Source organism: Mobula birostris, chromosome 15 (genome assembly GCF_030028105.1).
Source record: "Mobula birostris isolate sMobBir1 chromosome 15, sMobBir1.hap1, whole genome shotgun sequence".
Lineage (NCBI taxonomy): Eukaryota > Metazoa > Chordata > Chondrichthyes > Myliobatiformes > Myliobatidae > Mobula > Mobula birostris.
In genome coordinates this window covers 24,699,084-24,725,166 of record NC_092384.1, presented here as the reverse complement: position 1 = coordinate 24,725,166, position 26,083 = coordinate 24,699,084, and the positions used below count along the sequence as shown (strand labels likewise).

The 26,083-nt window shown below is 38.6% G+C and overlaps 1 protein-coding gene across 6 annotated transcripts in view; it reads left to right on the top strand.

Moving 5' to 3' along the window:
- The window catches only part of nlrc5 (NLR family, CARD domain containing 5), a 218,189-nt gene that overhangs the window by 18,619 nt on the left and 173,487 nt on the right, over nucleotides 1–26,083 (top strand). For all 6 annotated transcript variants that reach the window (XM_072279467.1, XM_072279466.1, XM_072279468.1 and 3 more), the window contains exons 2-4: nucleotides 1,370–1,686; nucleotides 16,510–16,584; nucleotides 23,819–23,905. In XM_072279467.1, coding sequence (XP_072135568.1) covers nucleotides 1,370–1,686; nucleotides 16,510–16,584; nucleotides 23,819–23,905 — 479 coding nt within the window. The remainder of the gene's footprint in view (nucleotides 1–1,369; nucleotides 1,687–16,509; nucleotides 16,585–23,818; nucleotides 23,906–26,083) is intronic.

Sequence of the window (26,083 nt, the reverse complement as noted above, 5' to 3'; positions counted from 1 at the left end):
GTCATGTACCATATAGCCTACAGTATAATAAGGGATTACTTTATGTTCTAGTAACATGTGGTTGAATGCGTTATTAGGCGCATATTGAGCATGCACTATTAGGCGCGTATTGATCTGTACGTGTGTGCCGAGTTCGGTTTCTGCCAGTAAAGAACCATGAACCTTGGCTCCCATCTCCAGCGTTTTTTTTAAATAGCATTGTTGTGTAACCAGACCACATACGCAACAAGTAATTTTACAGGAGACAGGGTGGGAAGCTAAGGAGCCATAGCCATGGGAATCGGTAGTTTTCTAAAAGTTAGCTGTAGTCAGTTTGTCTCCAGAAATGGAAACCGAGGGGTCGAGAAAGCGGGGAGAGGTGTCAGAAATGGACCAAGTGAATTTAAGCGCAGGCTAGAAGCTAGAGGCAAAGTTGATGAAATTGACAAGCTCAGCATGGGTGCATGAAGCAGCACCAATGCAGTCGTCAATGTAGCGCAGGAAGAGTTGGGGAGCATTACTGGGGAAGGCTTGGAAATGTAGACTGTTCCACATAGCCAAAGAAAAGACAAGTATAGCTGGGGCCCATGTGAGTGCTCCTGGCCTCAATGGAGACTGCATCTCAGAAACCCTTTTCAGCTGTCCTCACCGCACGATTAAAAAGCAATAATCCATAGTAATGCAGTGCCCTTGACTGTATATGCAAAGTATGAGAGCTGGTTTATTAAATACACTTTGAGCGTGAAGTGGTTGTGATTGGCAGTAAATGGGATCAAACTGAACTCCTATGTGGGAACCAGCTATTGGGCCTTTAGTGCTGGAATGATTGCCCCCACCAACTTCAATATGCAGTAGACTGACTTTGGAATGTTTTGTCACCTTACAGGTGCTTTATAAGTCGTGTTAGTGTCACAACTGGATCAATGTGTTCTGTATTTGGTCAGTGTCACAACTGGGGTTGTTGTGTTTGGACTCTGGTTTTTCACTGTTTTGCAAGTTTCTCTCTTGGTATCACCGGGATTGTTAAACTCGTTGTATTTATCATCTTTATTCAATCATGTGCTCCAGGGTGTATTACAGGTGGTCATGCCAGCCCCTCTTTGCTCAGTCATCGTGGTTCCTTGTCAAGTGAAACTCTGAGTTCTTCTGTGTATCAGAAAGGATTCCAGTTCATCGAGATTCTGTGTAGTTTGCCTTAGCTCTTGCTGATTTTTCTAGTTTAATTTTTCTGTAATAACTCTTTAGTTTTGTCTGAATTACTGACATCTCTGTGATTCCTACACTTGAGTTTGCTACTGGCCCTCACAGTTAGCTTGCAATGGAGTGAGCCTTGTTGATTGTTTTCTCATTTGAATTACTTGATTACTTCATGGTATGTTTGTCAATCTAGTTTTGGCAGGATGAGCAGCAGTGGAATAAAGGAAGTGCTGGAGAGTAACCATGGGCAGCTGGTGGAATCGCTCAGTCAACATGCAAAGAGTGTCATAGAGAAGGCCAAGACTGTTCTCAACAGGGAGGAGCAAGAGCTTGTCGACAGCCGAGAAACCAATGAGGAGAAAATTTCAACGTTGTTAAAGACACTGTTTACTAAAGATAATAACACCTGCAAGGATTTCATTCAATGGGTGATCATCACTATGCCCTGTGACTCATTCCCCATGTGTCTGGAGAGCTCACTAATGGCAGCTGGAGAAGACAATGCCCAAGGTAACTTTTGGTGCTCTCAAATAGTTTGCAAGCTATGTGGTACACAAGCATCTGAAAAGGAGAGAACTTTCAATTATGATGAAGTTATGATTTTGACCTAACATTAATAAGATTAAACTTCTTTGTTCACCCTCAGTGTTTTAGGAACAGCTTCTTCTCCTCCACCATCAGATTTTTGAATAGTCCTTGAACCCATGAACACTACCTCACTATTTCTGCTCTCTTTTTGCACTACATATATACTTATATGACAAGGGAACACACATCAGTCCTCATCGAGGGATCAGGAGTGGAAGGGGTGAGCATTTTGAAGTTCCTGTGTGTCAATATCTCTGAGGATCTAACCTGGTCCCAGCATATCGATGCAGTTACAAAAAAGGCATGATAGTGATTATATTTCATAAGGAGCTTGAGGAGATTTGGTATGTCACCAAAGACACTGGTAAAATTCAGTGGAGAGCTTTCTAACTGGCTGCATCACCTTCCGGTAGAGGGAGTGGGGGCACTGCACAGGATTGAAGTAAGCTTCAGAAAGTTGTAAGCTCAGCCAGCTCCATCATGAGCACTTGCCTTCCCACCATCCAGGGCATCTTCAGGGAGTGATGCCTCAAAAAGGTGGCACCTATCATTAAGGACCCCCATCATTACAGACTCCCAGCACCCAGGACATGCCCTTTTCTCATGCTACCATCAGGGAGGAGGTACAGGAGCCTGAAGGCACACACTCAATTATTCAGAAACAGCTCCTCCCCTCTGCCATTAGACTTCAGAATGGACATTAAACCCATGAACAATATCTCACTATTATTTATTTTTCTCTTTTGTCACTACTTATTTAATATAACATTTTAATATACGTATTTGTTACTGTATGTAACGCCCTGGTTAAGATTTCTACTGCAATGCTGTAACATGTTTTATTTTAGCATTTTTCTGTAAAAGCAGCATGTCCTGCTGGTAAGAGTGTTTTGGCTTCTGCTAAAGATAAGGAGCCATGTTGTCCAACGTAGGAATGTTGTGCCAGCCTTCCTGTAACTTCCTACCCAGTGGAAGATTTGGGAGAGCTGGACAGGATCAGATTTCTGAAGGACAGTAGTCTGGTTTGTTTTGTTTTTTGGGTGGGAGCTGCGGAGCAGGGGACAAGGGAAGACGTCACAGAATGCTGTTGGAAGGAGAGTCCCCATCGCAAGAGGCGTTCTTTGAAGTTGAATGGCTCCAAGGAAGAAGGGCCAATACCCCTGAGAGAGCCAGTTCATTTGAAATGGTCTTTGAAGGAAGTTCAGAATGTGGCGGGTGCTTTCACGTAGATCGTGGGTCTAGTGCACGAATAAAGCAATACACCCCCAACTACTCTAGAACGAGCTCCAACGTTTATGTGCACGTTGGACTGGTTTAACTGTAATGGGCCCCTTTATTGTTCTTTTCTTTTTCTGTAACTGTGTTGAAGTTGAAAATTTGATAAATATACTTTCTTTATAATTTTATGCTGGTGTACAACCTATCATTTCTATATATGGGCAATATTTACACAGCATTCTCTACAGCCTATGTTCCTTAATTAGAACATCTTAACTTTCCTGTTTGGCTGAACCCCAAATCATACTGACCCTAGACATATATTGTTTATGAAAGATGGCCTTTTCACTGCTGAGTCACGTGGCCGTTAGCAGAGTTAGCTAATGAGCCAAGTTTGTATATGAACCCTGGTGAGCGTGTTACATTAGTGGGTGCCACATCTCGGATTTCGGATGCTGTTTTAGGATTGATTAAGCAGTTTATTGTGTGGTTTATTTGTGTGTTTAAGTCAGTGTTTAAACTACTATTTGGGGAAATTGAAGTGTGTCATAATCATAATTAAGGTACTTTATTATGGATGCCCTGGGGATTATTGTTTGGACACTTTGAAGTGGTTATCCACAAGTCATGCTTGTGTTCTGAGCAGGGTGGATATTTGTTCCCCTGACGAACTGCTACTCAGAGTGCTGAGTTCTATTGAAGTGTTGGGAAAAGTTATACTGCTTCAATAGCATTTTGACCAATTGGCTGGTATGGATGTCATGTTAGTCCAGTCTGCCGGTGGCGTGACTGAAGACATGCTGTCTGATAGGATTAGGGGCACCTGGAGAGGTGGGGCCATGGCCAGTTCATGTCTCAAGAGAAGGGGGGGGATATAGCTGAGGGTGAAGACTTTAAAAACAAGTTGTTTTCGTTTCTGCGAAGTGAGGGTAAGGAATTGTCTGAAGAGAAAGGTCTAATGGGTCATTCAACAGTTGATGGAAATTCTGAACTGGTTTCAGCTACAGCATCACTGGTTGATAAATGCTAAAGTGTACCTGCAGAGAGCCAGCGTTATCATAGGCTGGGAGTGTTCTCTGGAGCCAAGCCTGCCCCTGGTGGCGAAGAAGAATATGGGGCTTGGGCTGAGCAGACATCTCAGTTACTGGACGAATGGCCATACTTGGATAATATGAGAAAAACAGAGACTGATAGAGAGTCTAAAGGGTCTGGTGGCTGATATAGAGGGGTTCCAAAAGGCAGAAAACCCATTACGCATGTCAGCTAATTACTTGCAAGCGCTGGAAGATGGTTTTGGCACTACTAAAAGTTCAAATGATCTTATGATGAAGTTTGGGCACGCATTCCATGAGAAGGGGGAGAAGCTCCCTGCCTACTTTTTCAGGTCGGAGAAACTGCTGCACTCTTTATGCCACAAAAGGGACATTCCACTCTCGGAGAGAAATTGCACAAAGATGGATCAAGTTGTGAAGGGCGCACTGTCGCATGACATGATTGCTCTACGTATTCGAATGACCCGCAAGATGTGCCCTACCTGGAGAAGATAGGTGGAAAATGTGACTGAGTAGCGGAACATTTCCTAAAGCTGAGCAGTGCCTTCAGTGGTAGCCTCTGCTGCTAAAGTATCCCCTGATGTCACAGAGATAGAGCTTTCGAGGAATGAGGTGAAAGCCTTCAAGCTGAGCTGATTCGATGGATTCCTACTAATGTTTCAGTTAAATGTGGTATTTCTGTTGGGAAACCCGACCTACCTGTCTGACTTATGATGCGGAGGAACACTGCTGACAAGGATCTCTTGACTGGAGAGGTGACTGGTGTTTTCTGTTACAACTGTGGAGAAGCTGGACATTTCAAGTGGACTGTGAAACTTTCGAAAAGTAAGTCAGAATCAGAATGAGAATCAGGTTTATTCTCACCAGCATGTGACGTGAAATTTGTTAACTTAGCAGCAGCAGTTCAATGCAATACATAATCTATCAGAGAGAAAAAAATAAGAATAATGGCAAATAAAATTTAAAAAATAATAAATAAACAAGTGGATCAATTACGTATATTGAATAGATTTTTAAAAAACGTGCAAAAACAGAAATACTGTATATTAAAAAAAAGTGAGGTAGTGTCCAAAGATTCAATGTCCATTTAGGAATCGGATGGCAGAGGGGAAGAAGCTGTTCCTGAATCGCTGAGTGTGTGCCTTCAGGTTTCTGTACCTCCTACCTGATGATAACAGTGAGAAAAGAGCATGCCCTAGGTGATGGGGGTCCTTAATAATGGACACTGCCTTTCTGAGATACCGCTCCCTAAATTTTGTAGGCTAGTGCCCAAGATGGAGGTGACTAATGTCACGTGACCGGCAATAATGAATATAGAAATGAGTCCGGTTTTATAAACAAATAAACATTTATTAAACTCTGTTCAAAATTAGTAAAAAGATAAACGAAAACCTTACGCGGAAGTAAACTGCGTTGTGGCCATTTAACAAACCGCCAAACTCAGTACTAGTTCTTAAAGCGGTAAATGTGAACACAATCTTAAAGTGGTAAATTAGAACACGGTTCTTAGAATGGTAAATTTGAAAGTCCAAGAGATTTATACAGAATTCCTCGAAGACCTGACGTTACTGCTGATTCCAGCCGGAACCTGCCTTGTCTGCAGGATTCACGATGACGGAAATAAAACGGTTTAAAGGCACTGACATTTTCCTCTGTAGAATAGACTAGATACTGCACAACCTTTTCTGCTATACCAGAGGTCATCTCATGCAGATCACTCTTTCTTGAACGAATTCAATAATGGTCGATCCTCTCCAAAACCACCAAACGACTCCTTCAGGTTCCCGTCTTCACTCTCCAATACTACTGAAAAGGTACATCAACAAATCTGGCAGCTATTGGTGAAGCTGCCAGCCCAACACTTCTATACCTTACAGTAGACAGCAAAACTCCGTTCTAAAATTAAATTGCGTCATAAGGCAAATATGCAGCATAGCGGAGTATCTCACTGATGATTTAAACTGAAGACTAACTGTGTCACCAGGGGTCTACCCTTATATACCTGGTGAGAACAGGTCATCACATGACCTCACATCGGCGGGAAAATTACATCATGTGACCTCTGCAAGATCATTACATCATCCTCATAAGACAGTCACAAGATATCCATGAAGTATGTAACACTAGATTTACAACCCTCTGCAGCTTCTTTCAGTCCTGTGCAGTAGCCCCTCCATACCAGACAGTGATGCAGCCTGTCAGAATGCTCCCCACAGTACAACTATAGAAGTCTTTGAGTGTTTTTGTTGACATGCCAAATCTTTTCAAACTCCTAATGAAGTATAGCCGCTGTCTTGCCTTCTTTATAACTATATCAATATGTAGTTAATCAAATGGAGAAGAAAAGAAGCAAAACTATGGCGGGAGCCAGTAAAGGAACAGGCTGGCGTCTCGGAGAGAATACGTTCCAATCAGTGTGTCAAGGGAAACACTACAGTGCAAAAACTCTTCTTGAGGGCTTTGTGGGACCAAGCTCTGATGTTTCCATACAGATTGAAGGTGTTTATGCCAGAGCCATACTTGACACAGGTTCTGAGGTTGCGTATCTTTATAGACCCTTTTACAACCGGTATTTGACACATTCCTATTAAAGGCACTCAGTGCCCTTGATATCTGGGGGCATAGTCTGATGAGTACCTGTACAATGGTTACTTGTCATTGAAGCTGGAGTCTTCGGAAGCAGATGTTGGAATAACTGCGACTATTGACATACCCGTGTTGGTCTGCCCAGATCTGGTTGAAAAAGTTGTAGCTTCCGTTCTTCTGGGAACAAATACACTTGTAGTGAGAAGGCTCATGGGTGTGTGAAAGGAGAGAAATTGAGAGAATTTTTTGAAATCCTTGTCCATTCACCCAGTGTTCAGAGCTGCTTTTGAGAAGGTGCAAGTTCTTACTAAGCAGAATGATGAGTATAAATGAGGAACTGTAAGTTACTCCCAGTCTAAACCCGTCATATTACAACCTGGAGGAGTAGCTAGAGTGAGTGATGACACTCCGTTACTGAGCGAGGTCTCACCATTTAGCACCAGTGGATGCTGAAAATGTTCGGCAGCACCTGCTTAAACTGAAGGGAGCTGAGTTCAGTCGTGGGGCAGGGGGACCTGAGCCATCGAAATGTACAAGTGATAGACAGGGGGAGGTATCCTCTCATGGACAGGAAAGGCCACAAGGAGTGGCTGAAGGTGGAGAAGCTGAAGATGAGATAAGGAGATCTCAGAGGGTCAGGAAACCCCCAGCTAGGCTGGCAGAGGATGCACCTGAGAAACAGACTGATATGTCAATTCCCATGGTGAGATACGTTACTTTCATTTACAAATGGATTGGGGGTCTTGAAATCACAAAATTCATTTGAATACTGTGTTATTATTAATGGTTTAAAAGTTCCAAAGTCATGAGGACATGACTGTTTTTGGTGGGGGGAGAATGTGATGCCGTGGGTAAGATTTCTACTGCTATACTGTGATGTTTTTTATTTTAGGAGTTTTCTGTAAAAGCAGAATATCCTGCTGGTAATAGTGTTTTGGCTTCTGCTAAAGATAAGGAGCTATGTTGTCCAACTTAAGAATGTTGCGTCACCCAATTGTAACTTTCTGCCCAGTGGGAGATTCGGGAGAGCTGGGCAGGATCAGGTTTCTAAAGGACAGTAGTGTGGTTTGGGTTTTTTTTGGTGGGAGGTGCGGAGCGGGGACAGAAGATGCTGCAGAATGCCGTTGGAAGGAAAGTCACAGTTTGCAAGAAGAGCTCTGTGCAGATGAATGTACAGGACCGATACTCCTGAGAGAGTCTCTTTGAGATGGTCTCTGACAAAAGTTTGGAATGAGGTGGATGCTTTCACACAGACCGTGGGTCCAGCGTGTGAGTAAAGCGATACACCTGACTACTCCAAGAGTGAGCTCCAACGTTTATGTGCACATTGGACTGGTTTAACTGTAATGGGCCTTTATATTTTATTGTTTCTTTTTCTGTAACTCTTTGTTGAAGTTGAAAATTTGATAAATATACAGTGGCATGCAAAAGTTTGGGCACCCCGGTCAAAATTTCTGTTACTGTGAATAGCTAAGCGAGTAAAAGATGAACTGATTTCCAAAAGGCATAAAGTTAAAGATGACACATTTCTTTAATATTTTAAGCCAGAAAACTTTTTTTTATTTCCATCTTTTACCGTTTCAAAATAACAAAAAAGGAAAAGGGCCTGAAACAAAAGTTTGGGCACCCTGCATGGCAGTACTTAGTAACACCCCCTTTGGCAAGTATCACAGATTGTAACTGCTTTTTGTAGCCAGCTAAGAATCTTTCAATTCTTGTTCGGGGGATTTTCGCCCAATCTTCCTTGCAAAAGGCTTCTAGTTCTGTGAGATTTTTGGGCTGTTTTGCATGCACTGCTCTTTTGAGGTCTATCCACAGATTTTCGATGATATTTAGGTCGGGGGACTGTGAAGACCGTGGCAAAACCTTCAGCTTGCGCCTCTTGAGGTCGTCCATTGTGGATTTTGAGGTGTGTTTAGGATCATTATCCTGTTGTAGAAGCCATCTTCTTTTCATCTTCGGCTTTTTTACAGACGGTGTGATGTTTGTATCCAGAATTTGCTGGTATTTAATTGAATTCATTTTTCCCTCTACCAGTGAAATGTTCCCCGTGCCACTGGCTGCAACACAAGCCCAAAGCATGATCGATCCACCCCCGTGCTTAACAGTTGGAGAGGGGTTCTTTTCATGAAATTCTGAACCCTTTTTTCTCCAAACATACCTTTGCTCATTGCGGCCAAAAAGTTCTATTTTAACTTCATCAGTCCACAGGACTTGTTTCCAAAATGCATCAGGCTTGTTTAGATAGAACTTTTTGGCTGCCCAGGAATCTTACAGAACTAGAAGCCTTTTGCAAGGAAGAATGGGCGAAAATCCCCAAAACAAGAATTGAAAGGCTCTTAGCTGGCTTGAAAAAGCGTTTACAAGCTGTGATACTTGCCAAAGGGGATGTTACTAAGTACTGCCATGCAGGGTGCCCAAACTTTTGATGCAAGCCCTTTTCCTTTTTTGTTATTTTGAAACTGTAAAAGATGGAAATAAAAAAGTTTTCTTGCTTAAAATATTAAAGAAATGTGTCATCTTTAACTTTGTGCTTTTTGGAAATCAGTTCATCTTTTAGTCACTTAGCTATTCACAGTAACAGACATTTTGTACAGGGGTGCCCAAACTTTTGCATGCCACTGTACTTTCATTATAAATTTTATGCTGGTGTGTGACCTGTCATTTCTGGGCTACCGATAACAGTGTATGTTACTGTATTTCCACAGCATTTGCTACAGTCTACTTTCCTTACTTGGAACAACCTGACTTTACTGTCTGGTTGAGCCCCAAATCATACCGACCCTCGTCATGTATTGCTTATGAAAGGTGACCTTCTCACCGCTGAATCACATGGCTGTCAGCAGAGTCGGCTAATGAGTCATGTACTGCTGCTGCATAACAACAAATTTCATGACATATGCCAGTGATATTAAACCTGATTCTGATTATATGTCGCTATGACTTTTGCACAGTAATGTGTAAGTATGTATGTGTGTAATAAACTTGATTCTGATTCTGATTCCAACATAAGGATTCCCAGGTGTGAATAAAATACAGATGAATCCAGTTGTTTTGCATCCTGGTGGTAACTATAATTGTAATGAAGTTAATTATTATTGTCGTTACCACCATGATGCAATGACATGGGCTCATCATACCTATTAGTTTCTTACATTTAGACATCAACAAATCTGGCCATAACCATAGCTTCCAGTTTCTCATATGTGACATTTAACAAGCAATAGTCAAAAACTTTGCCCCAAAATATTAACTCCTAAAACTTTATGCTTGTCTGTCCCCCTTTCATTTTGTACTGCTTCAGATAGAGAAGTGTGGTTTTCCCAGTATCACCAGAGCCAGAGATTGAATTTGGAAAAGCTTTAACCTCACCTTTAAAAACCTATCTCTGGTTCACCAATTTGCATTCTTTCCGTTTCCTTATGAGGCCTGGAACAGCTAGTTGCCTAGTGCTCAGCTAAGCTAGCATTTGATGCAGGTTAAGAAACCCAATCCACGTTTTTCCAAACAGACAGGAGAGCTGCAAGTTAGATCCCGGTATATCAGTCTGATCAAAATTCAGATCACTGAATTTTTGCTCAAAAGGGGTAGCGATCAATGCCTCAGGAAACTTAACAAAAATAAACACTATTGAAAGAGACTACGGCAGGACTTTCCAGTGGGGGACTCATGGAGTGAGCTGTATTTTGACATCGCTCCACACCCTTTATCTTTTTTACATGTAACCACTCTTATATACTTTACCTATACCTACACTAAACGATTTATACTACAAATATATCATTGAACTTCGACTTTTACTCACTGAAAATGCTTACCAGAGCACGAGAAGTTAAAAACAGAAAGGGCTGTGGCGGGAACGGAAAAAATGATGGTGATCCTGAAGCATCGAAGGAAGCTCCACTAACTGCTGAAGCAATGAAGAAACTTCTAGACGATATAGTTAATCGAAGACTTGCTGTAATTGAAGATGTGGTGAAAATGACTCAAGATGATCTTAAATCATTCAGACGTGAAATCAATCAACAACAAATTAGAATTGCAGAACTGGATGAAGATGACCGCAAAAAGGATCGAAAAATTGAAGCTGTTGAAAAAGACTTAACTTCGGTAACTCAACAGCTGGAGTGTTATCGAGCTAAGATTATTGATCTTGAAAATCGCTCTCAACGACAGAATTTGTGAATAATAGATTTTCCTGAAGAAGTTGAGACGGGAGATCCTACTAAATATTTTTCTAAATTGTTAGCGCATGTGTTTGGTCCAGGTATATTGGAGGCACCCCCTCTGTTATACTGCGCACACCGTTCTTTACGTTTTAAACCAGCGAAACTGGCCAGACTGAGGCCAGTCATCGTTCAGTTTCATTATGTTCATGATAAGGAACGAGTGATTCAGGCTGCTCGGCAGAAAGGCATGATTGAGCTTCAAAGTTTTAAATTTCGAATTGTCGAAGATTACAGCCAAGAAGTTTTGAAAAAACGGATGGCTTTTAAACCACAGATGTCAGAATTTTATCGCCGGGGCTATAAAATAGCTTTACTGTTCCCAGCCTGTTTGAGAGTTGTTATGCTGGACAATTCTCGTAGTTTGTTCAAAACTCCAACCGAAGCTCAAAGTTTTCTTGACAATCTGTCTCCCTCTGTTGAGGACTAATTAATGCATTGTTTTTTTTTCCCTCGCCTTTGATCCGTTTTTTGTTTCCTTTCTTTTTTTAAAAAAGGTTAATATTTAGTTTGTAAAATTAGTACTTTATATTCTGAGGGTTTTCTGCCTTGATCTCATAGTGTAGGTATGCTCTATATTTTTAAATGATAGTATGCTTTTTGTTAGTGAGTTTGTATCTCTCACTCTTAATATTTTTTCTTGAGAGTTATTTAGTTACAATTTTAATGCTTGTTTTCCTTTTTTTTGAAATGTTACTGGAGAAGTATTATATTTTAAGATGGTGGATTGTTTTCTTCTTCTTCTGAGAATTCTCTCTTTTTTTTGCATCACTTCCGATCTTTTATACACGAAAAACCAATAATATGAACTGGCGCTTGATCTTTAACACAAAATAATCTGCAGGTGCTAGGATCAAAGCAACACTCACAAAACGCTGGAGGAACTCAGCAGGTCAGGCAGTATCCGTGTGGAAACGATGAGTCGACGTTTCGGGCTGGAACCCTTCGTCAGGGTCACCTTCTGCAAAGATGGGGTTAGAGTTAGCTGCAGATTTAGCTTTGGACACTTTTGGCTTTTTTCTGGGTTTTTGTGGAAGGAGGAGGTATTTTTAATTTACTTTTTCTTTTTAAACGGGCTGACCTGAAACTACCAAAATGTCCAAAATGTCATAACTTTTGGTTCCTCTTTGGACCTTTTTTCCTCTTCCGGGGTCATGAGTTTGTACTCTGGTTAACCCTTTACATACCCTTATGCTCGAGTTCAGTATGATGGATAAGATTATTAATTTGGTTTCTTGGAATACAAATGGCTTAAACCACCCGATTAAATGGAAGAAAACTTTTAAAGTATTCCATAGGATGAATGCTCACATTATCTTTGTACAAGAAACTCATGTCCGGAAAGAGGAGAATCAGCGTTTTTTTAGGTTCTGGAAAGACTAAGAGTACCACTCAAATTCACAGGCCAAAGTAAAAGGCATTTTTATTTTTATAGATCCGTCAATTTCATTTCTGCACCATGAGATGGTTTCAGACCCGAATGGCAGATTTTTGTTAATTACTGGTTTGTTATTTAACAAAAAAGTTGTTATGCTTAATGTTTATGCCCCAAATTTTGACTGTCCAGATTTTTTTAAGGATCTCTTTACGTCTCTTCCTAATTTAAATGATTATATGTTGATTATGGGTGAACATTTCAACTGTTGTTTAAATTCTTTGATGGATAGATCCATGTCCAATCAAGTACTTCCGAATAAATCGGCTACCCTTATTAACTCTTTTATGACTGACTCTGGAATCTCAGAAATTTGGAGGTTCTTACATCCAAATGAGAAAAAGCTTTCATTTTTTTCATATGTATATCATCACTGTTCAAGAATTGATTATTTTCTTATCGATTCTCGATTAATTCCACTTGTTACTGTTTGTAAATGTGATTCCATTTCTGTTTCTGATCATGCAGCGTTGAAACTATCTATTAAGTCAAGGGATACATCTACTAGTTCTAGACAATTGCGATTTAATACCACTTTGCTTCAAGATTTGGATTTTGTCAAATTTATTGAGGAACAGATTAATTTTTTCTTCATAACGAATTCTACAGAGGATATTTCCAGTGGGACACTATGGGATACTTTTAAAGCATATATTTGTGGACAAATTATTTCAGATACTGCTGGATTAAAAAAGTGAACTAATAATGAAATACTTAAACTGGTTGACAAGATTAAAGAAATTGACAAGAAATATTCTATAGCCCCTAATCAGGAGCTTTACAAACAGAGAGTTGAACTTCAAATGGAACATAATCTATTACTATCATCTTCGATTGAAAGTCAATTAAACAAAACTAAGGGTCAATTCTATATACATGGTGATAAGACTGGGAAACTATTGGCTAATCTATTGAAATCGGCCTTGGTTAAGCGACAGATTGTTAAGATTCGTAAACAAGATGGCACTTTGACAGTTGACCATGATGAGATAAATAAATCCTTTCAAGAATTTTGTACCTCCTTATATCAATCAGAATTTCCTGGTGACTCCACTACAATGCATGAATTTTTAAAGAAATTGAATATTCCAAAATTATCATCTAATGAACGTTTAAAACTAGGCATACCTATTACAGTAGAGGAAATAAAAAATGCTATTTTTTCAACGTAGGTAAAGCACCTGGCCCAGACGGATTTACAGTAGAATTTTTATAATTTTTCTCTACTACACTGACTCCTTGGCTAGGTAGAATTTTTAGGGATGTAGTATCTATAGGTAAATTACCACAATCTTTTTATCGAGCTTCTATTTCCCAAATTCTTAAAAAAGATAAGGATCCTACTGAATGTGCATCTTATAGGCCTATTTCTTTGTTGAATGTGGATTCTGAGATTTTTTCTAAAATATTGGCAATGAGATTGGAGAATGTATTACCTAAAGTTATTTCTGCTGATCAGACTGGACTTATTAAAAATCATTACTCCTTTTTTAATATTAGGAGATTAATGAATATTTTTTATACTCCTTCACCCAGAATTCCAGAATGTGTTATTTGATTGGACTCTGAGAAAGCCTTTGACAGAGTTGAATGGACGTATTTATTTATTACCCTTGAGAAATTTAATTTTAGTCCGATATTTATATCTTGAATTAAACTGATATATCTTACTCCTTTGGCTTCGGTATTTACTAATAATCAAAGATCTCCCCTTTTTCATCTATTTCGTGGTACTAGGCAGGGCTGCCCTCTTAGTCCACTACTATTGGATATCGCCTTGGAACCGCTAGCTATTGCTATTCATGATTCCCCTAATATATTTGGCATTACCCGTGGAAATGAGACTCTTAAACTATCACTATATGCAGATGATTTACTATTATATATTTCTAACCCGGGGAAATCTATTCCGGCAGTATTAACTTTGCTTGCTCAGTTTAGTAGTTTTTCTGGTTATAAACTGAATCTAGGTAAGAGTGAACTTTTTCCATTAAATATGCAGGTTCCTATTTATAGATGTTCTCCATTCAGAGTGACTACTGACTATTTTACTTATTTGGGAGTTAAAATTACTAAGAGACATAAGGATCTATTCAACATTTTACCGTTAATTAATCAGGTTAAGCAACTGATTACTAAGTGGTCCCCACTGTCCCTATCACTGATTGGCTGAATTAACGCTATTAAAATGATTATTTTACCTAAATTTTTATATTTATTTCAAACGATACCAATTTTTATTCTTAAATGCTTTTTTGATGCTATTGATTCTAAAATTTCCTCATATATGGCAGAACAAAAATCCCAAATTAAGTAAGAAATATTTACAGAAGTCCAAGAAAGATGGTGGTTTAGCACTGCCTAAACTAAGGTTTTATTATTGGGCAATTAATATTCGATACTTAATATTTTGGACACGAGATTGGAATGTAACTCCAAGCCCACAATGGGTAAACCTTGAAGGCTACTCTGTACAAGGGTTCTCTTTAGTTTCCATTTTAGGAACTTCACTTCCTTTTGTACTATCTAAATTGAATAAACAAATGGTTAATCCAATAGTTAAACATACATTGCGAATATGGTTTCAATTTCATAAATTTTTTTGTTTGAACAAATTTATATTATTAAGCCCTATTATATCTAATTTTTTTTCAACTCTCGGTTATGGACCAGGCCTTTTTGATATGGAAAACGAAAGGTATAACATGATTTGTGATTTATTTCTGGATAGCTGTTTCATGTCTTTTGAACAGTTATCTAAGAAATTTGATTTGCCTAGATCCCATTTTTTTAGATATTTACAAATAAGAAATTTTTTAAATACTATGTTGCCTACCTTTCCGACTTCATACCCTACTGATATTATCGATAAAATGTTAGGTTTAAATCCTCTTCAGAAGGGATTAATAGCATCTAATCTATGATATAATTATGAAATTACAGCCTGGTATATCTGATAAAATTAAAAATGAATGGGAAAGGGAACTTCAACTTTGCCTACCTATAGAGAAATGGGATAAAATTTTTCAATTAGTCAGTGCTTCCTCTATATGTGCTAAACATACATTAATACAATTTAAAGTAGTGCATAGGGCCCATATGTCTAAAGATAAATTAGCCCGTTTTTATTCCCATATAAACCCTATTTGTGACAGATGTCACTCTGAGGTGGCTTCTTTAACTCATATGTTTTGGTTCTGTCCTCTTTTGGAAAAATATTGGAAAGATATTTTTGATATTATCTCAACAATTCTGTGTTGAACCCCACCCTATTACGGCAATTTTTGGATTGCCAACGGTAGAACATAGATTTTTATCTTCTTCAGCCTGTCGGATGATAGCATTTGTTACTTTAAAGGCCAGAAGATCTATTTTATTGAACTGGAAGGAGACCAATCCTCCTACTACATTCCAATGGTTTTCCCAAACTATATTATGTTTAAATTTGGAAAAAATTAGAAGTGATATTTTTGATCCTTTGGTTAAATTTGAAGAGACTTGGAAACCATTTATTCAACACTTTCATATGATGTAATTTGACCTTTCTGAATCCTTCGTATTAACTTAAAATATATGAACAAAGGAGCGGAGTTGACGACATTACTGAACCTGTTTGATTTAAGATATTGGTCTAGCCTTGTTTTGTTCCATTTGCTTTTTTGGGTTTAGTATTTAGTTCTTTTTTTTTGTTTTTTTGCGGGGTTTTTCTTTGTATTTTTTTCTTTTTATTTCTTTTTTTATGAATAATTACATCATGAGTTTGGAAGTCTACTATACCTGTGTTATCTGAAATTTTTTCTGTATATGTTTATTAACAATAAGATTATACCATTCTCTTTGTATTAACATTGTTATTTTGTTTATAATCTTGGAAAAAATAATAAAAAGATGTAAAAAGAAGAGAGAGACTACATGAAATCAAGAGCACAGCAGATGGTGCTTATATAATGTCCTTTAAAATTGTTATATGCATCTCCAACAACTGTTTGGTTTGATTCCTAGCATGACCAAAATATATTGAAGCTGACTTCTTGAATGGTACAGGTACAAAAGTCCATGATCAGAAGCATCTAGCTTGTGTAAAATTTGAAAGAGATTCCTATCAACTTCACCAGAGGTTGTGTTCCATCTGGTTGTACCTGGAGATACTTCATCAAGGCTACGCCTCTGATTCGTCTGGCATATGAAATGTAAAGCTGACAGTGTGACTCTGCTTTTGTTCCCTCAGATTTGGGACACCTGGACCAGACTGAAACTAGTGCCGATCCTGCAACACAGCTTGAAGTCGAATCAAGTGCAAATGGTAATGATGGAAATCAAAGGAAAAGTTTGTAAGAGGAACAAAATAATGGATGATTAATGGGGAGACAAACCCTATTATTCCTTCCATTCTGTGATCTGACTTAGAATTATTCCGAAGATTTTAGTTAAGATGGAAAGAATGTGACTTTTTTTCCATGAAGGGGAATGAACAGTCGATGTTTCAAGCTGGAAACCATCATCAGGAAGGGTAAGGTAGGGGGATGCCTGAAGGTGAGGAAGGGGAGAATTATTATGTCTTTTTCCCTCTTCCTTAACAGTTCTGATGATGGGTCTCGGTCTGAAACAGCAACTGTTTATTCCCCTCCTTAAGTACAGCCCAATTTGTTGACTTCCTCCAGCATTTTGTGTGTTGTCCTGAGTTTCCAGCACCTGCAGAATCTCTTGAACTTATTATTTCTTTCCTGTTCCTCAATAAGTGGCAACAGGATTGGGGTATACTCTGAGATTGGTTTTGTTAACTCTGTGCTGCAGTGATCATGAAACAGTTTTGTATCCGGTTTATCTCCTTGAACTGCTTCAAACTAGACAAGAAGGAATAAAGTTTGGACAGTTACGGTGGAGTGTTGCCATTTGCTAGTTAACTTGAACCAATCCTTCGGCCACAGAAACGCTTAAAATAAATTGGTCCAAACGGAATTACATGAATCAGTTACAAATGAAAAATTGCAAAATTTATGAATATAATGGATCTGGCTTTAAAGCAACAGTACGGTGCTCAGCCCAGTTATTTTTACCATGATATGAAACCATGCTGTTAGGTAAAATAAAATGTACAGCCCTTTAAATACCAAAGAAAGCTAACTATTTCATAAATGGGGCAGCACAGTAGTGTAGCAGTTAGTTCAGTCACTCTACAGTCTGCCAGCTGTAAGACCGAGGTTCGATTCACCCCATGTTCTGTAAGGAGTCTGTATGTTTTCTCCGTGACTGCATGGGTTTCCTCTGGGTGCTCTGGGGTTCCTCCCATATTCCATAGACGTACAGGTTAGTAAGTTGCGGGCATGCTAAGTTGGCTCCAGTAGTGTGGTGACACTTGCGGGCTGCCATCTGATTTCTCTTTCAATATTTTTATTAATATTATCTAAATTGCATAATTACAAATGCAAAATTCATAAGGATACAAGTAAGTAATGCGAATTACATTACATTTAAATCACAGTAATATGACGACAGTATCCCATATTCCAAATCAATCATGTAGAAAAAAAAGAATGAATTATGAAATGAAATGAAATAAAATAATTTATTAAAAATATTAAAAAATAAAAATATTTTATTAAAAAAATCTACCCCCACTACCAAAATGAGCTGGTTGGTAAAAAAAAAAGAGAATAAAAGAAAAACCTTACCATATAATATTATAATAATAATGGCTGAGATCCATACTTTAATAACAGTTCAAAGATTATGAAAATAGCTCAGAAAGGGTCCCCATAACATTAAAAAATCACGTTTAGAATCAGAGATCGAACAGAGATTCTCTAGACCAAGGCACAGCATAACATCAGATAGCCATTGAACATGAGTGGGCGGGGCGGCCTCCTTCCACTTGAGCAAGATCACCCTCCTGGCCATGAGAGACATAAAGACCAATACCCGTAAATTAGATGGCTTCAGTTTTGTAGCACTATCCTCAACAATTTCAAACATGGCAGTCAAAGGATTGGGCTTAAAACTGACATTGAAAAGTACAGAAAAAGTTTGAAATACATCTTTCCAAAATTTTTCAAGGCTCGGACATGTCCAAAACATATGAATTAGTGTGGCCACTCCATTAGTACATCTATCACAGTAAGGGGAAATATCTGCATAGAAACGAGAGAGCTCGTCTTTATACATATGAACTCTCTGTACCACTTTGAATTGTAATAAAGAATGATGAGCACATAATGATGAAGAATTAATCAATTTTAAAATAATCTTCCAGCTCTCTTCAGATATGAAAATCTGTAAATCCTTTTCCCAGTCTCCTTTAACTTTATCTAAAGAGGCCTTTTTCAGTCCCAAAAGCAGACCATAAATGTAAGATACTGAACCATTGTCAAAGGGCTTCAGATTAAAAATTGTATCTATTATATTCTTATCTGGACTTGTAGGAAATGTATGTAATTGAGATCTTTAAAAATCTCTAATCTGTAAGTATAGAAAAAAGTGGGTATTGGAAAGGTTAAATTTCACTGAAAGTTGCACAGAAGAAGAGAGATTCCCTCCATCAAACAAATCCTGAAATTGTTTAATACCCAATCTATCTCATTCTTTAAAAGATAAGTCAATTAAAGATGGTTTAAAAAAACAATTAGAAAAGATGGGCCTTGAGAGGGAGAATCTCAACAAACCAAAATGATTTCTAAACTGTAACCAAATCCTCAAAGTATGTTTGACCACCACATTGTCAGTTAGTTTATTTAAAGGTAAAGGAAGTGAGGATCCAAGTAAAGAAATAATGGAAAATTTCACAACAGAGTTGACTTCCAAAGAAACCTATATAGGGCAATTCTCATGGTTAGTGTAATATATCCAGAACGTAATATTTCATATATTAACTGCCCAGTAATATAACCTAAAATTGGGTAAGGCAAAGCCTCCATTCTGTTTGGTTTTTTTTGAAGGTGAGCTTTATTAATACGAGGTTTTTTTATTCTTCCATATATAGGAAGAAAGAATTGAATCCAAAGAGTCAAATAAAGATTTAGGAGTAAAAGCAGGCACAGCTTGAAACAGGTATATAAATTTAGGTAAGATATTCATTTTAATAGAATTAATTTGGCCAATCAGTGATAAAGAGAGAGGCGACCAATTAGTGTTTTTTTAACATAATTCATTAAAGTTAAAAAATTTTCCTTAAATAAATCTTTATAATTCTTAGTAATTGTTACTCCTAAATACGTAAATTGTTTTTTAAAATTTTGAAAGGAAGGTTAATATCAGTTGGTATTAAATTGTTTAAAGGAAACAGTTCACTCTTATGTAAATTTAATTTATATCCTGAGAATTGACTAAAATTAGTCAGTAAATGGAACACAGATGGTAAAGAGGTTGTAACATTAGATATAAAAAGCAATAAGTCATCAGCATAGAGCGAGACTTTATGGATAGTACCTCTCCTTAAAATACCAGTAATCTCTTTAGACTCTTGAAAAGCAATTGCTAAGGGTTCTAATACCAAGTCAAAAAGCAGAGGGCTGAAAGGACAACCTTGTTTAGTTCCATGTTGGAATTTAAAGGGTTTAGAATTCTGAAGATTAGTAAGAACCCAAGCAGAGGGAGATAAATAAAGTAATTTAATCCAATGAATAAAATTAGGTCCAAAATTAAATTTTTCTAAGGATGTAAATAGATAATTCCATTCAACTCTGTCAAAGGCCTTCTCTGCATCCAAAGATATCACACATTCCGATATTTCCTTAGATGGAGAGTGCATAACATTTTACAAATGCCGTATATTAAAATGGGAATATTGATTTTTAATAAATCCTGTCTGATCATCCAAAACTATAGAAGATATAATATTTTCAAGTCTGCGAGCTAACACTTTAGATAAAATTTTAGTATCAAAGTTGAGTAAAGAGATAGGTCTATAGGAAGAACATTCAGTAGGATTCTTATTCTTTTTGAGAATGAGCAAAATGGAAGCTTCGTAAAGAGACTGTGGTAATCTTCCTACCTTAAAGGAATCTGTGAGCGTAGAACATAAGTGTGGTATAAGCAAGGAGGAAAATGCCTTATAAAACTCTCCAGAGAATCCATCGGGTCCTGGAGATTTCCCAGAATGCAGTTCTGGAATAGCCTGAGCAATTTCCTCCTGGGAAATGGGTTGATCCAATTGCCTATGATCATCTATCGAAAGGTTAGGAATAGTTAATTGATCTATAATTATTCATTGAAATATTATCATTAACAGAATCAGAACTATACAATTTAGAATAAAATTCCCTAAAAGTGTCATTAATTTCAAGGTGGTCAGTTGTCAAGTCCCCAATAATTTTAAGTGTTTCTTTAATTTGCCGATTGGCTATAAATGGCTTCAATTGATTAGCCAGTAGCTTATCAGATTTATCTCCGTGAATATAAAATTGACTTCTATCTTTTAAAAGCTGGCTTTCAATTGGATATGTTAAAAGAAGATCATATTTAGTTTTGGTTTCAGTATGTCTCTTATATGTTCCAGGATCGGGTACCGAAGCATATATACGGTCCAGTTGTTTTAACTGATTAGCTAGTTCGTTTCCCTCTTTGTTAGCTTTTTAAATGATGTTTGCAGTATAAGAAATAATTTGACCCCGGATATATGCTTTAAAAGTATCCCATATAATAAAACTAGATGTCTCTTCCAATGTATTTTCTTCAAAAAAGGAATAATTTGATTCTCCATAAATTTTAAAAAGTACTCATCGGATAACAGAGTTAAATTAAATCGCCAAAATCTACTCATAGGGATAGGACCAGGGAGATTTAAAGACTGGAGTACAGGAGAGTGGTCAAAAATAGCAATCTCTTTATATTCGATCGATTGAACCAATGGAATCATTTGACTGTCAATAAAAAAATAATCAATCCTGATATAAGAAAGATGGACATCAGAGAAAAAAGTATACTCCCTGTCCGTCGGATGAAGAAAACGCCAAGCATTAACTATACCACATTTAGTTAGAAAGGATTGGATAAACAAAGCTGATTTATTAAGTGTGGCTGGTTTGACAGATGAGCAATCTAACCAGCAGTTAAAATCTCCTCCCATCACAAGAGAGTAAGTAGACAAATCTGGCAAAAACGAAAATAAACGTTCAAAAAATCTTGGATCGTCCACGTTGGGGGCATATACATTAGCAAAAACAATCAACTTACTGTCTAAACTTCCTGATCAATAACAAATTGACCATTAGGATCAGAAACAACTTTATGCTGAACAAAGGAAAGTATTACCTACAGAAGTCGAAACTCCATGTGATTTTGCATTAAACGAAGAATGGAATTGCATATACTTCCACCGAGTAAAAAAGCAATAGCTATCAAGGAAGTAATGGGTGCTTTTAATTTTTTAATATAAGCAAACATTATGTTCTGTTTAATGGGGTGATTCAGCCCTTTCTCATTCAAACTAAATAAGTTAATATTTTGAACCATTTTAAGTACCAATCAGCATGTAATTAAAAGATCTGGCCATAAGTTATTAAAACTAGAAAGCAAACCATAAGGTAAGGTAGTCAAACAGACAATCATATAATCAACCCAACACAGCTCCCAGCGAAAAATAGGCCCTAGCCCCTCCCCCACCTAAAGCAAGAAAGCTGACCAATAGACAGTCAGCGAGCTAAGAACTAAGTTCCCTCCCCAAAAAATCCTGTTGACAGAAACTCCGATCCTACAAGGTCAACTATGTCCTTACCAAGACACAACATAAAAAGAAAATAACTCAGTATTTGCAAATATAAAAGGATAAGTTTAAACAAATTGAAAGATAGCTATATTAAAATAAAGCCTGAAAAAGGGATATAATAAAATAGTATCAAAAATATAGCAAAAGACAATATATGAACAGCAAAAATGTAAGCTTATTGGAACCTTATTTCAAATTCATATTAACAGAGGAAAAAAATTGATCAAATAAGAAATATAGCAGTTTTAGACTTCATCCTTCAAAAACTCCTTTGTGTCTTCAACTGACTTTATTCTTTTTCACAATCCGTTCTTCAAAACAATACTCAGACAGGCAGGAAACCAAAGGGGTGGTTTAAATCCTTTATTATAAAGTTCCGACATAACTTCTTTATGTTTCATATAATCAGCCATAACTTCAGGCGAATAATCTTCCACAAATCTGACCTTATGACTATGGAAATCGATCATTCCTTGTTGACGGGCATGGCGAATTGAAAGATCCTTAATATGAAATTCATGAAAACTTAGAATGACCAACCTGGGTCTCGCTGCCGATGGCAATGGCTTTGAAGCCAGCAAGCAATATGCTCAATCGAGCTTCGGCTCAGAAGTGAATAGAACAGGGAATAGCTGTTTCAGAAAGTTTGCAAAGAACTTCGTAGGGTCAACGCCTTCAGTTGATTCTCAAGACCCAGAATTCGCAAGTTATTTCTCCTGTTTCTATTTTCTAGACTGATAATGCTTTTCATCATTTTTTCATTGGATAAGGATAACTCTTTGCAGAGTTTAAATGTATCTTCAAGATCCTCTTCAAGTGTCACCAGCTTTGCAGTATTTTCCTGAATTCAGTTCTCATGCTCAGTTAAAGTTTGTTGGATTGTGTCCAATTTGTCATTAAGTCGTTGAAACTCCTCGGGAAATTCAGATTTTTGCCGTTTAAGGAAGTCACTGATTGAATCCAAAGTGACTGGGGATTCATTTTCTGTTTCTCTTTCTTTTGCAGAAGCTTTTGCTCTTTTCCCAGCCATAGTAGAGCAGTATTAAAATATTATAATAAGGTTTTAAAAAAAAACTGGTAGGAGACAATAAAGTAAATAGGGTAGGAGCAATCTAAAACGATGTTACTCCATCAGCTGCCCACAGGGCTCTGTGCTGCCATCTGATCTGATTGAATACAAATGACATATTTCACTCTATATTTCAATGTACATATGATAATGCTAATATTCATCTCCTTTTATAATGTTACATCATAGTTGGTGAACATTTCCAGCCTTAGCCAGGATCCACAGCTACTGCCAAGTGGTAGACCCACAGCAAAGAAACAAAACCCTTGTATGTGTTTAGAAATGCAGAGCGAATTGTTCAGTTCATTGCTTTTTTGACTGATATTGCCAGAGGGTTAAACATTAGTCACCACTAGGGAGAAAATCCAAGCTCTTCCACAGAGCAATTCTAAGGGAGCTTGTGTATCCACTTGAGAGGTTGGAGAGGGTCTCACTTTAAGATTACTTAAGAAAGTTGGCACCTCCAGCATCCAGCACTCCCTCAGCGCTACAATAGATTCTTAGCCTGGACTTTACACTCAAGTCTTCACAACTTTATAAAATGAAGAGATCAAAGTGCAACTGTAGAGCATGGCTGAGACCTAATTTGGGATATTTTCTGAATTTTACTTGTACCAAATCAAAAACATGTTGTGAATTGTGTATTTCTCCATTAGTACTTAATTAAAGTGCAAAACAGGGTACATGACCAATTTTGAAGTAGTTGCTAGTTATTTAAATAATTCCACTTGTTCTGATCGCTGTACTCTGATTAACAATTTTATACAGTTTCAGTTACTTTACGGAGAGGAAGAAAACGATTGCCATGCCAAATAAAGAACCATCATCCTTCTAGAGTGAAAAAAGCAAAAATTGGTAAGTAGGAGGGCTAAAGGTAATGTGTAGAATGGAGAGGCTAAAGATAATGTGAAGTTATACGCTTCACTGGAATCTAGCATTGGGAATAGATAGAACTGTGGAAGTTACTTGACACAAGCCTACATGCCTGTGTTGCATTGGAGATTCGATATGATAAGGAGCTCACCTCACGTCATATGGAACTAATGTTCCAATTACAATCAAGCTATCTTGTTTGTTTTGACAAACCTTCATTCAATGAACAATCTTGAAAATCTGAATACGGGCACCCATGTGGGTGCTAGCTATGCCTGCCTTTTTGTTGGCTTTGTGGAACAATCTATGTTCTGTACCTATTCTGGTATCTGTCCCCCACTTTTTCTTCGCTATATTGACGACTGCATTGGCGCTGCTTCCTGCATGCATGCTGAGCTTGTTGACTTTATTAACTTTGCCTCCAATTTTCACGCTGTCCTCAAGTTTACCTGGTCCATTTCCGACACCTCCCTCCCCTTTCTAGATCTTTCTGTCTCTGGAGACAGCTTATCCACTGATGTCCACTCTAAGCCTACTGACTCTCACAGCTATCTGGACTATTCCTCTTCTCACCCTGTCTCTTGCAAAAGTGCCAACCCCTTCTCGCAATTCCTCCGTCTCCGCCGCATCTGCTCTCAGGATGAGGCTTTTCATTCCAGGACGAGGGAGATGTTCCCCTTTTTTAAAGAAAGGAGCTTTCCTTCCTCCACCATCAACTCTGCTCTCAAACGCATCTCCCCCATTTCACGCACATCTGCTCTCACTCCATCCTCCTGCCACCCCAATAGGAATAGGGTTCCCCTGGTCCTCACCTACCACCCCACCAGCCTCCGGGTCCAACATATTATTCTCTGTAACTTCCGCCACCTCCAATGGGATCCCGCCACTAAGCACATCTTTCCCTCCCCCCCCCCCGCTTTCTGCAGGGATCGCTCCCTATGCGACTCCTTTGTCCATTTGTCCCCCACCATCCCTCCCCACCGATCTCCCTCCTGGCACTCATCCGTGTAAGCGGAACAAGTGCTACATGTGCCCTTACACTTCCTCCCTTACCACCATTCAGGGCCCCAGACAGTCCTTCCAGGTGAGGCGAGACTTCACCTGTGAGTTGGCTGGGGTGATATACTGCGTCCGGTGCTCCCGATGTGGCCTTCTATATATTGGCGAGACCCGAGGCAGACTGGGAGACCGCTTTGCTGGACATCTACGCTCTGTCCGCCAGAGAAAGCAGGACCTCCCAGTGGCCACACGTTTTAATTCCACATCCAATTCCCGTTCTGACATGTCTATCCACGGCCTCCTCTACTGTAAAGATGAAGCCACACTCAGGTTGGAGGAACAACACCTTATATTCCATCTGGGTAGCCTCCAACCTGACGGCATGAACATTGACTTCTCTAACTTCCGCTAATGCCCCACCTCCCCCTCGTACCCCATCCGTTTTTATACACACATTTGTTCTCTCACTCCCCTTTTTCTCCTTCTGTCCCTGTGACTATACCCCTTGCCCATCCTCTGGGGACTTCCCCCCCTTGTCTTTCTCCCTGGGCCTCCTGTCCCATGATCCTCTCATATCCCCTTTGCCAATCACCTGTCCAGCTCTTGGCTCCATCCCTCCCCCTCCTGTCTTCTCACCCTCCCCCTTCCACTTTCAGATCTCTAACCAACTCTTCCTTCAGTTAGTCCTGACGAAGGGTCTCGGCCTGAAACGTCGACTGCACCTCTTCCTAGAGATGCTGCCTGGCCTGCTGCGTTCACCAGCAACTTTGATGTGTGTTGCTTGAAAATCTGTGACACTTCACAAGGTGATGAAGTGCCCAGGTAGCTGCAGGATTACACCTCTACAGCAGCGAAATTGATTAGCATGCAGCTGGTTGAATAATAGGCACGTGTTCAGTGGCCCTTTGATGGAGCGCATAGTCCGGACTGTAAACATTATCTTGCTTGTCTCACTGTAGATGTGATGTCTGGATTAATTACAGAGAAAATAGGAAGTTTCCAGAGTTTATTGGCTAGGAATTCATCTCTACTGGAGTGAAAAGTCAATAGAGTGAATTTTCGAGGCAGGTACAACATGTTGATGTGACCTCATCGTGTATTTAACTCCACTGACTGAGATTGACTTTTTAACCATCCACCCATTTTTTTTTTTTGCCTTCT